At 35.5% G+C, this 12,700-nt stretch overlaps 1 protein-coding gene across 2 annotated transcripts in view; it reads left to right on the top strand.

Moving 5' to 3' along the window:
- APPL1 (adaptor protein, phosphotyrosine interacting with PH domain and leucine zipper 1) overlaps positions 1-12,700 on the top strand; it is a 42,604-nt gene that overhangs the window by 21,491 nt on the left and 8,413 nt on the right. For both annotated transcript variants that reach the window (XM_067544204.1, XM_067544206.1), the window contains exons 11-21: positions 886-1,074; positions 1,956-1,998; positions 4,029-4,085; positions 4,799-4,890; positions 5,483-5,665; positions 8,026-8,075; positions 8,540-8,714; positions 8,821-8,857; positions 10,380-10,526; positions 10,779-10,829; positions 11,509-11,598. In XM_067544204.1, the coding sequence (XP_067400305.1) occupies positions 886-1,074; positions 1,956-1,998; positions 4,029-4,085; positions 4,799-4,890; positions 5,483-5,665; positions 8,026-8,075; positions 8,540-8,714; positions 8,821-8,857; positions 10,380-10,526; positions 10,779-10,829; positions 11,509-11,598 (1,114 nt within the window). The remainder of the gene's footprint in view (positions 1-885; positions 1,075-1,955; positions 1,999-4,028; positions 4,086-4,798; positions 4,891-5,482; positions 5,666-8,025; positions 8,076-8,539; positions 8,715-8,820; positions 8,858-10,379; positions 10,527-10,778; positions 10,830-11,508; positions 11,599-12,700) is intronic.

Consider the following 12,700-nt stretch of genomic DNA (forward strand, 5'->3'; position numbering starts at 1 on the left):
GGGAGACGTTATTTTTCCACATATGTAAATGCTACCTATTGAATTTTACAGTTGGTTAAATACGAATGAAAGCTATAAAGTTAACTGTGTGTTCCCAGTTTATACTGTGTTTTGCCTACATAGAGAACTTTATAAAAATCAGATTATTTAATGTTACAACGAAAACGTAAAGGCAGATTAATTACTTTCCTGAATTTGAACTATGAATGATTTAAATGGGACAACTTTGTAACTAATGTTGAATTGAGACCTGTACAAAAACAAAACGATAAAGTTCCAGTCTGAGGTATTCTCAGTGTAATACCCCAATTTATTTATCATAAAATTCCTCTTGTAGAGGTGTCCAGAGCTGTATGTTGTGGTCTGTGGCTCCTGCAGTCTTTTCCTGTGAATCAAAGAAATAAATTGGGTGGAAAATGGCCGATCCTTAGTTAGCTATGTTGAAATTAACACTTGACATCTAAATTAAGTCTTCTCAGCGGATTAACACAAAATGCATTGTTGTTGCTAAAGAACTCTTGATACTAGCATGAAAGGGGAAAGGATTTTATTTTTGTGACCCATAAAGCAACAATCTAAACACCACTGATCAAAACACAATTGCTCTAACCTTTACTTCTAATTAAATTTCTTAGAGTTGTAACAGTTGGCTACCATATTACTTTTACATGGTTCATTGTACAACTGTAGGGTTTTTAAACCTGTTTAATTTGAAGTAAGAGTACAAAGGGTGAAGAAACCAACTGTTTTATAAATTAATCTAAGATTTATTGACTATCAAAAGGTTTGGAGGTCTTGTTTTTCTGATTTCTTTTGTATTTTTCTAAATTGGGGTCTGTCTTAAAACTGTAATCCACTAAATCAGAGTCTCCTTTCTTGTTTTAGTAAGACTGGGCTGGTGTCTTCCAGCTGGGACAGACAGTTTTACTTCACTCAAGGTGGAAACCTAATGAGTCAGGCAAGAGGTGACGTAGCTGGAGGACTTGTCATGGATATAGACAACTGTTCCGTGATGGGTGTGGACTGTGAGGACAGAAGATACTGCTTTCAGATAACATCTTTTGATGGCAAAAAGTTAGTATTCATTTCTCCATGTAGACTAGATCTTACTTGAGATCTAGTTCTAAAACAGGCAAGAATTTTTTTCCCTAGAGGTTTAAAAAAAAAAAAAAAAAAAAAGTCCAATGTATTTTTGCACTGAACTTCAAAAAAATTTTTGGTATGTTTTGGAATGGCTAGAATATTTGAAGCAAGTGCACAAGAAGTTTATCTAAGTTTAAGGCAAATCATTCTATTTTCCAGTCCATTCTTTTTCTGGTGAATGACAATTTGGCCAGTTTTTTCACCTTGAACTATTATACTTGAAACCATTTTAAATTTTTTTCTAGGTTAGTAAAAGAAACCTTGTACCGCCATAGGGTATGTCTGTCTACACAGCAACAAGGCACCGTGGCTGGCCTGTGCTAACCGACTGGGGTTAGCAGGGCTCAGGCTATGGGGATGTCTTATTGCTGTGTAGGCTTTCGGGTTCAGGCTGGAGTCTGAGTTCTGGGACCCTCCCACCTTACAGGATCCTAGAGCCCACGCTCCAGCAGAAGCCTGGAAGTCTACACAGCAATGAAACAGCCCCAAGCCTAAGTCAGCTGGCATCTAATTGCTATGTAGACATACCTATAGATGTGAAACTATCTAGCCTGTTTCAGACCATAGTACCCACCTGCTCAGTTACTATATATGCACAGCTAGCAGGTTTGTCTGATTTTTGCATAGAAATAAGATTACTTGGATCTTCAGCTAAATCTAGTTTCCATTTATTATGTATGTACAGTGTTGTTAGTACGAGATACATGCATGTATCAAGGGGAAAACTTATCTCCAGACAAGAAAGTAATTGAAAGGTTCTCTTTCTTTCAAATAAGTGAGCCTGAGAATTTTTTTGTTCTCTCTTCTTCCAGGTCTTCAATCTTACAGGCAGAGAGTAAAAAAGATTATGAAGAGGTAAGGTTATAGCAAGAACATGTGTGTTCAGATGTATTTTCTGATGATAAATCATTACATGTAAGAAATGTTTCTTATGTTGCCTGGGAGACCCAATGTGAATAGGGACCAAAATATTTTTTCTTCCCATACTGTGACAGGTGTCAAGAAGGTGTCCCTTTGTCACTACTCTGGAAAAAAAATCCATGCCAACAAAAGTGATTGTCATTGGGGATCTATAGATTTATCTGGGAGTTAAAAATGGCCAGCATAGTTATCGGCAATAAGGGAAACAAACACTGCATATCTTTTTATGCTGGGTGGATGGGAGTGGGGCACTGCATACTTTTTTCCTTCGTGTCAGCTAGGTATGGAAAGCCCAAAATGAAATATTCTGAGTGCCTTGCTGCAAAACAAGAGGAAAAACACATCCAAACTGTGTTGTTTAAAAAGTCCTCAGTCTAAAGGTCATAGAAATAATTTTGTAAAAATCATGCTCTCTCAATGGCTTTGCTAAGGTTAGTTCTGAAACTATCATTAGAAAGAAGTTAAGAAGCAAGCACAGGATCATGCATCCTTGGCAAGAAGTTCAGAAGCTAAGTATAGAAAGGCATATAATGCCTTCAGCATTTACTAGGAAAATTGCACGTCTCATTGCTCTCGGCTGAGTGATCAAACAAACAAATTCATGTTTCAAACAAAAAACATGTTTGCTTTCTGACTACATTCAAGATACCTTATTCTTCTGTAAGGGTTGAGGTCTCCTGATCCTCCTTGCAGCAAGAACACACCTATTCAGGTTCCACTAATCACTCTTTCAATGAAAAACCATTCTTGTTGAGGGTGATTTATTTACCTACAGGCTTTGAACTCACCCAGTTATAATCTTAAGGAAAAGTCCAAAGGTCACAACATAAACATTCTCACGTGACTCTTGTCATTTGCTGTTTGCCCAGACTCTTCTCACATCTTATGCAACTCACTCTTATAGGTGGAAGACAACCAGATTTTCCCAATGTCCCCTGATAAATGAAGAAACTTAGTCTTCACCATCCTGGGATTAAACAGTAGTCCCACACATTTAGTAACCATCCCCTCTGGTCTTCTCTCTTTAAATCCAACATGGGCTTTCCCCAGTGTCCCTGGACTTCCCCCGACTTAGGCTTTTTCAAAATCCTGTCCTTCAGACAAAACAGCTGACTCCAAGGTAATTCCCCTAACCTTTCTTTTCTCAGGCTTTCAGCAGCACTTCTTTGCTTCCCTTATCAGGGGACTTTCAGTCCTCCACGGGGAACTTCCAGCAGCTTGTTGCTGTTTCTTCTTTCACCTGGAGAATCTGGCTGCCTCTTCCTGAACTTCCTTACTCCAGGCAGCTCCCTCTTGCCTACAGAGGGCCTGCAGAGAATATCCTTTGTTTCCCTGCAGTTTCCTTCCACTACTCTGTTCTCCTTTTTGAGAAGCTTTGAGTCTCTCCCTAGCTAGGACTGATAGAAAATTGAGTTGCTTTCAGGTGAAACCAAGTGAGCTAAATAGCTTCTACTGGGAGGAAGCTAATTAGTCACAAGGGACTGATCCCATTCCCTCTTGAAGGGGCCAGGCACCCTGTGACACCTTCAAACAACTCTTCTTTCAAAATGGAGGGTACATCTAGCACCATGCACTGTTGCTGCCCAGACAAGTGGACATCAGCTGGAAAACTGGTCAGTGTACATATTCAGTGTCGGCATCTTCAGGTGTTGCCAAGTACAGATGCATGGAGTTCACAGGCTACTGATTTTTTTCACATCTCAGAGCGGCAACTTTCGTCAGCCTCCGAAAGATGATGCATCAGTTTAGTCTGTCTAGAATTATTTTTTAATGATAGCTGAGGTAAATTATAATATAGGGTGTAAATTTCATTGCAAATTCAGTGAAGTGCATAGGGCCTTTGCGTCACTCAAAGTGACACATTAAATGCGGGTAGGTGGTGGGAAGAAAAATCAGTTAAGATATTTAAGCAAGTTTTTAAACCTACGATAGACTTATTAATGCTTCCTATTTTTCTCTCCTAGTGGATATGTACGATAAACAACATCTCTAAACAGATATACCTAAGTGAAAACCCTGAGGTAACTTTGATCATTTGTTTTGTAATACCCAAAACTAACCCAAAGGAGTACATTTAAATGTATATATGTATTCGTTTTAAATGACATCTGCTAGACCTAATTTTATAGTAGGAAATTAAGTTGAATATTTCTTAGATCTCCGACTATAAGCTTTTCATAGCGGGAAACATGTAACTTTGTTTTGAAAATCAGTGTATATTGGCAGCACTATAAACCTTTAGAAGCAAGTAATACATATTTCTTCCACATAAAAGATGAAAAGAGGGCACAGTAAAAACTAGCATTACTGAAAATGCAGATAACATTCTAAAAGTTGGTTTTCAATAACTTATGTCTGTATTTGTGCTTATCACAAATCATTGTGGTGAGCATCTTTATGGAAAACTTCACTTTCCAGCGGAGCCAACTATCAAATAATCCTCCCTCCCCCATCAGGTTTGTTTACTTTGGCATTTTTATATTTTCATTGCCAAAGAGTCCTTTATTAGAATTCACAATATCCTAAAGCAAGTGTGTATATTTTAAAATGAAAAATAAAGAGGATAGAAAAACTAGTGCAAGTGTTTTACCATTCCCATTCATAGGAACGTGTGATTCCAGCATAGGTTCATTTTGTAATTTCTCATATTGCATGCAAATAAAACTTAAACTGAAAATTCTAAATTGATTTTGGAGAAAATATTTGGGTTTTTTTCTCTCTTTTAATTCCATAGGAAATAGCTGCACGTGTAAATCAATCAGCTCTGGAGGCTGTTACCCCCTCTCCTTCCTTCCAACAGAGACATGAGAGCATGCGGCCAACAATGTATGTAAAAGAACAGTTGGTCATTTTAAGAGCACATTTTTAATGGGGGTGGGGTGAAGGCTTCTAAAATAACACGATTTGCAGAAAAGGTTTTAGCTGCCTACAATGACTTTTAAAACCTTCAACAGGATAAAAACAAGTTTTTGAACAATGTAGCAAACACATTTTTGATAAATATTTTACTGTACTATGCTGCATATTAAGAAATAAATGATGCAGCAGTATATTAGTTTTGGTACTTTACCATTTAAGCCATGTGGCTAGTTTATTGACTTTTTAGACAATTTTGATTGTTTTCCCGATATTTCTAACTGGCATCAGACGTCTAGCTGTAGGCTATTTCACATTCTAGTATGTTAGTACTGTATCGGTGATGAGAGAGAGTAGTAAATGATTTAAATTGAACCTAGACTGAATTTCAGGAATCTGGACTGCATTTCTTTTTACTCTGTAATGAAATTGTTTCTCTTAAATTTGTTCTAATACTTGTCTTATTTTATTTTTCCCAAGTTTCATAATATTATATTTGTGTCCACTGTGGAGTTTAATTTATCGCTAAGCTTACATCCCTCTTTGTTTTGTTTTGTTTTAGACAATCTCGTCCTCCCACAGTTCGTACTAATAGCTCTGGGTCTCTGGGATCTGAATCAGCCACTTTATCAGCACTTTCCTTGGATTCACTTGTTGCCCCTGACACACCTATACAATTTGACATAATTTCTCCAGTTAGTGAAGATCATCCTGGTCAGGCAAAAGCCTCAGGGCAATCGGGCAGGTAGGAGAAGCAGTGAGATAAAAATCCTTGCATTTCTCTGTTTTACAATTACAGAAACAAAAGTAAGGATAATGTATCCCACCAGCAACTCCATCATGTATATTGTCTTTGCTTTTTACCTTTTTTGTCACAAGTATGCAGAGAGCAGGTCTGCAAAACAGTATCTTTGTCACTCATAGTTGTGAAAATGCCAGATATTTACTGTAATAGATTCAAGATGTAATTTTTCAGTTTTGCAGCAGCTTTTCTCACCCTGTTTAACAGCTGATACTTTATAATAATTTGGTTTTAAAAAGTATATTTTCCTTTCCTATTGCTTGCTCGCTCAGCACCTTGGGTATTTCCTCTTGGAAACTCAAGAGAAATTTGGTAGCCCTGCCTCCAAGTGATGATGGCATACTGATGACATTCTTCCTAATCTAAAAGGTGAGTGAAAATGATCTAGGCTTCTAGAGTAATCTTATACAGACAAGTTGAGAATTGTCTCTCAGTTCTCCCAAAATATAAAACAAAATCTTTCTTCTCCTTGTTTTTCTTTGTTTTATTTTCCCATTCAAAATAAGATGTCTGCTAAGATACCGTGCATTGCCTTTACAGAACTGTATGTACAGAATTCAAGTATTAATCTTGTTTGTTGATAGTAGATCCCATTCATTTCAGGGAAACTGAAAACTATTTTGTGACTTAAGTCAGATAGTTATGGGTGTTTTATTACAAAAATATTTAAGTTGTGTGTTGTTTGACCCCATGTTGGAGTGTCTACTACCAGAGTGAAGAAACTTAGCATTTACGTAGACAAAACAATTAAGATGATATGATGTACAGTACTCTAGTCAACTCATTTTTGACAGTTTCATTTTCCCTTTTTGTTAGAAGAATAATCACTCTGTTAAATAGTGCATCAGATCAAGTACAGCATATTGATTAAAATAGGTTGATGAGACCTGAACTGGATTCTAGGCAATGAAAAATACATAGAGATGCAGTCAGTATTTCCCTAAAAATATTTTTTTTTAAAACCACTACTACGGTGGTATAGATTGGCAAAATGCTGTACCTGTCTTAGTACCATTATCACAATACTTTAAAAAAAAATCACTGCATTTCAGGTACAAATACAAAGTATGTCTGTTAAGTGATTTTTTTGCATTTCATTAGACCACAAAAAGCTTAGAATTTACTCTCTTTATCCTATTCTGATTTTGAAGGACAGAAAATGTCAGAGCACCAAGAAAGTCTGGTTGTGGGAGTTTTCCTTGGTATAGTTGAACAGATGAACAATCTCTTTTTTGGGGAGTTGTTATTGTTCTATACATTCTTCTCCATGCAAACTTTAGTTCAGAATTTAATTATTAAATTCTATGATTATCAAAAGTTCACACGCCACTTTCAATTAGTTTAACTTAAAAACATTTCATTATTAATTTAAAAATGAACAATCATATAGGCCACACAGATGAACAAGAAAGACTTGTTCTATATTAGATATGAAGGAAGATATCAGATTTCTTCCAAAAGTGAATTCTAGGACTATAGCTGACATAGGAAAAAGTGTCACCTTCACTTGTTACCTAGTAAAAGCGGATATGAAGTTTAACTCCCTTATTTTCAGCTGTCCTCACTGAGAGTTTTGAGCTATGCCGATTAGCCAAGAGAGAATACCTTTCCTTTCTCCATTCTCCTTGAGAGCTTCAGCTGGTTTCCCAGCTCCAAATTTTCTTTTTACATTGCTTTCCTTCTCTTGAGAAATGCAGACTGGAAGCCTAGAGTATTTTCACTTTATTATAACAAAGTAATTATGTCTCTGCTGAGAGTCAGAAATAGCCACATTTCTCTTGACCCTCTAGGAGTAAAACCCCAGGGATGTTTTCAGAGAGCTACATTTGAGACAAAACCAGTGACTTCTCTGCAGTGAGTAATTCAACGTCTTGAAAAAGTGGGGAAAGGCATGCTGTTTTCAATTGATCTCTGAAAGAGGACTAGCTTTTGGCTGAGCTTCCTGAAGCTATTCAATGAGACTTTATCCCTTAAAACCATGTATTTGCAAAAAAGTAACAAGGTTAAGTGACTCATCAGGGTTTAAGTGCAGACAAGCAGCTCAAATTGCATTTCTACCACAACAGTGGGACAATACTACCTGGTATTTCCTCCCCAGATCTTGTACCCTCCACTCAAATGCAGCAGCTTATGTCTTAAACCCACATCTAGTCAGTCTGTCTTTGTGACTCAAAGTGAGCTATCGGTTTTGACCCTAATTGATGAAATTATTATATGTTGCTTTATTTGATACATAATAAGAGTAGATATGTCAGTTGCTCTTGCAGTCTGACTCCTGGTTTAATGTTTTAATTTTTTAATAGACGTACAAACCCATTTGGTGAATCTGGAGGCAAAAAATCTGAAACGGAAGGTAAAACGTGATTTCACTTACGTACAAAATATTCTTGATTTGAGTACTCTTCAGAACTAATTTGCTTTTTACAGAACCTATAAAATTAAGACTTGGATGTCATTATTCAGTTAAAATATGAGTGCTTCATGCGTAGCAGGTGTGTCTAAGATTATTAGCTCAGCACTCATTTCTGGACTGCTGGGTTGGTTGCATTAGCAAATATTGCATCAGATGAGACAGGTCAGACTACATTCTGGAAGTCTATTTGAGTCTTTCATGTTCACCAAACCTAAGGGAAAAACTTGGTAGACAGATGTGTAACTTGCTGTTTCAATAATGGCATCTGTCATTCATAAACAAATATCAAAAGTATAATTGGGATTTTTAAAATAATTTTTATAATTAGTCATGGAAACAGTAATGTTTAAATAGGAAGACCCAGAAATGAATTGGTACAGCTTATTAAATCTTATCTGTCTTAGATTCCATTCTTCACCAGTTATTTATTGTAAGATTCCTTGGCTCCATGGAGGTTAAATCTGATGAAAGTCCAGATGTTGTTTATGAAACAATGCGCCAAATTCTAGCAGCCCGGGCTATCCATAACATTTTCAGGATGACAGAATCACATTTATTAGTCACTTGTGACTGTTTAAAGTAAGTATTCTTCCTACATTTTACTGAAGTTGACTTCCACAAGTATGTTTTGAAATGGCCCTTTCAATTTGGTAAAATTTGTGATTTGTTTAATTAACATTTTTAGGTTAATTGATCCACAGACACAAGTTACAAGGCTTAGGGTAAGTCATTTAAGTGCTAACGTTAAAGCAACCAAATTTTATTTTTTCTATTTTACGTCTAATTTTGTTTGAATACAATTTTCATGCTCTTAAATATGGACAATACTGTGATACTGTGTAATGAGGTTTCTGAATGATTTCCCACAAAACTTAGGTTATCAATTTACTGAATTGCCTTAAAATGGCTATGTGAAAAACATTGTTTTGGGTGATTTAATTTGAGTAAGTAAAATTTCAAACAGTGCCTTTTTCATTTGAAATGGTAAGAGCATAATAAAATTAGCAAGATAGGTTTCTGTAATTAGTACAGAGTAAGACATTAACATTAAGGTTGGGAGGTCAGTTACATGAATCAGGAAATTCAAAAGGTTATGGTTCTAATGCATTATTAAATTGGCCATGCTGCATTTCTTATATATGATATGTCTTATGGTCAACTTATTTTTATCTGTATAAGTTAATGATTCAGAGTAATGTCTTACATTCTGAAATAAATCAATGGAATTCTTTATATAAAATATATTCAGTATGTCTAAATTAACATTCCTTTAACAACCTTAACTTCATATTTGATTTCTGTTTTTAATTTTTTTAGTGTGTGTTAGATGAACAGTAATAAATGCTTTACATTTTAATCTCTTTGGGTCTTTTTTAGAGAGCTGAAGAGATTTAAATGTGTCCTTAAGTTTCTTAAAGGCTCCTTTATAGATGAAATATGTAAAACTTTCTAAAAGCACCTGTAGATTCATTAGCTCTAAGGCCTTGAGTGCAGAGCTGCCTTAGGTCTGTAAGCTGTTAAAGGTGACACAAGGTCATTCATCCTGTGCCCAGTGGTGTAAACTGTTTTAGTGTTAGGGCTCCAAAAACACCTAAATAAAATAATTGTGGTATGCCTATTTTAACTTTGAATCATCATAATTTTAAAACTAATTAAATGATTTTCTTCAAAATTTCCATCTTTTTTGAAATTTCTAGCTTGAGCCTTTTTAATTACGGGAGTGCAAAAGTGTCAATTGAACATAATAGAAAAAAATGTGTGTGGGTTTTCTTTCCCCCCTGCTTGCATAACTCAAAATTGTTGAAATTATTCAAGACATAGTTTTCAAAAACAATCCACCCTTGGGCTTCGACCATGTATTGAAAATGTAATCCCAGAAGGAATTTGTATGTGAGAGCTGAGTATCTGAAAAAGGGTGTGCATGCACATGTTTAGAAAGGAGATAGGAACGCAGACTTCACTGTAACATTTGCTGTGTGCAAATTCAATAGTACTCTCTGCACAATGTACCTTTTTGAAAGATCTGCATGTGTTTGGTCACTGAATGTTTTTGCTAACCTCTGTTTGTTTGCTGCCATGCCAAAAAGCATTATCTAATAATTTGATCAGGATATAATAAAATTCATTCCACTGAGGGTGTGTGTTTATTTTGTTATCTTAGTAAGCTACAGTATATTGATATCTGGTATTCAAAGATGTTTAGACCAAACTGTAAAGTCCCATTATTTGATCCTTTTTTGGCAGTTTCCTTTGCCCAGTATAGTCTTATACGCTACACACCAGGAGAATAAGCGCCTTTTTGGATTTGTGCTTCGGTCTTCAGGAGGGAGAACTGAGAGCCATACAACATCTGTCTGTTATATATTTGAATCCAACAATGAAGGGGAAAAGGTATTCCCATGTTACACTTCTATCTGTTCCAAATCTGATGTGGATTTCAAGATCTTAGCTCTCATTTAAATTATATGAAGAAATTGTGTAGAAGTATACATTTTGTATGTTTAAAAAAAGTTAGGTTATCAGTCAAGTGTCTGAAAGTGCTTTAATACACAGTCTTTCTGAAGTTGTGGGAATGTGTCTTAATTTTAAAAAAATATTAATTTTTCATACTTTCTGAATATTCAATCGTTTGTTTATATTTAGATTTGTGACTCTGTTGGACTGGCAAAACAGATTGCTTTTCATGAAGAATTGGTAAGATTCTTAAGTAGGAAAAAAGCTCTGTGTGCATGTGTGCACGTGTATGTACACAATACGTTATGCTATGTCTACACTTCCGGCGGCACTGCCAGTAGTGCAGGATCGATTTTTGTGGGTTCGATTGAGCGGCAGTAAAAACTTGCTCAATCGAACCCGGAAGTTGACTCTGTAAATCCACACAGGCAAGTAGCGTAGAACTGCAGCGATGGGAGGGTATTTCTCATCAGTGCTGCACAGTGAAGACGCTGTGGTAAGTAGACGTTAGGAAGTCAACAGGAGATACTCAAGTTACTGGACGTAGCCTACATATCTCCCGTCGACTGCTGCCAAAATCCACGGCCAATGTAGACCAGGCCTATGTGTATGGCAGCAATCTGTAGATTGAGAAGTTCTGAAGAGCCTATTTGCATAGTATCTAGGTGTCTTTTAAACTTGCCAAGAAATGATAAAAATCTAATAGGTTTCATACTAAGACTGATTGGCAAATGGTATTGCAGATATAATTTCAGCTCATTTCAGTAGAGAGAAGTCTTTTAAAGGAAGAATAATGGTATAAATACTTCTTTTTAAAATCAAATATTGATATGACTGTCTTAAGGAAACTCCTACAGAGTGGCAGTGTTTTATATATCCCAGTTTACAAAGATTAGCGTTTATATCTTTATTTCTTTAGGATCGTAGAGCATCAGAAAAACAAAAAGAAATAGACAGAGTAAAAGAGAAACAACAGAAAGAACTCAGTAAACAAAAGCAAATTGAAAAGGTATGCCTCGATTACATTTATTACTAATAGTTTCTTCTTCATTAACCTTCATGCTGCCTTTCATGGCTCTAATACCCCAAACTACAACATCACATTCATTAGTAGAAAAACCAGTGTTACCTGGAAACTCATTGAATTTGATTTTTTTAAATTAAATTGCTCTATGTAGTAAATTTTGGATTTTGACACCTGTGTGTGTCATAGACTATGGAAGTATATTAGGGTTAAATCTGAAAAATTTTATTTCTGCACTAATTCCTAAATCTAAACTTCAGTAAAAGTTAAACTTTTTAAAAAATTTCCCTGTGGTTGGCAGTGTCCTGATATCCAAGATGTTTGTGGATGATGATGGTGTGTCAGTCTGTAGGCTAGAGGCCTCATATTTTCAATGCTGACAATCAGCTTTGCAAATTCATGCCTTCCCCTAGATATTGAGCGTACTGCTACCACAACAGTGGACCCCTTGATCTGATTCTGTAAGCAAGCTTTAATGTTTTAAATCATAGTGTAGATCCTGCCTGAATCAACGTGAGAAAACATGCATGTAAAATGCAACAGATGATGCATTTGAACTCATCTGAGATAGTAACTGCTTTAAAAGTTTAGCTGTTTTGAAGAATGATCAGCTTTTATTTGCAGACTCAAATTAATTCTAAAAATATTGTTAACCTAATCTTACCATTTCTTCCCACCCTACTGTTGTATTATTTTTCCTGACTTTAAAAAAGATTAACAAATAATAAAACTCCACAATTAGTTGGTCTGTTATGAAATCTTATACATCAAACATCCTAACTGTCAAACTGTATTTCAAACTTTGAGTTCTTGTGCTGCAGTAATGCTTATCAATTTAGAATTTGAATTTGCTGGGAATCTGAATACATTACATAGTAGAATAAAATATTTTCTTGTTGCTCTTCACATAGAGCTAGCTACTGCCCAGGTGATTTGTAATTTAAATTAAAATATACATTTATATTTTTAAAAAACCTATTAAAATTAAATTTGAAATCATGATTACCTATATTAAGGCCTGTTAAAATAATTTAAATTTCAAAGAAAATTAAGCAGTATATGTTTGCTGTGACTGACTTTTTTTTTT

The sequence above is a fragment of the Emydura macquarii genome, unplaced genomic scaffold (assembly GCF_026122565.2).
Source record: "Emydura macquarii macquarii isolate MOO-44397 ecotype Brisbane River unplaced genomic scaffold, CSIRO-AGI_Emac_v2 contig_968, whole genome shotgun sequence".
NCBI classification, from domain to species: Eukaryota; Metazoa; Chordata; order Testudines; family Chelidae; genus Emydura; species Emydura macquarii.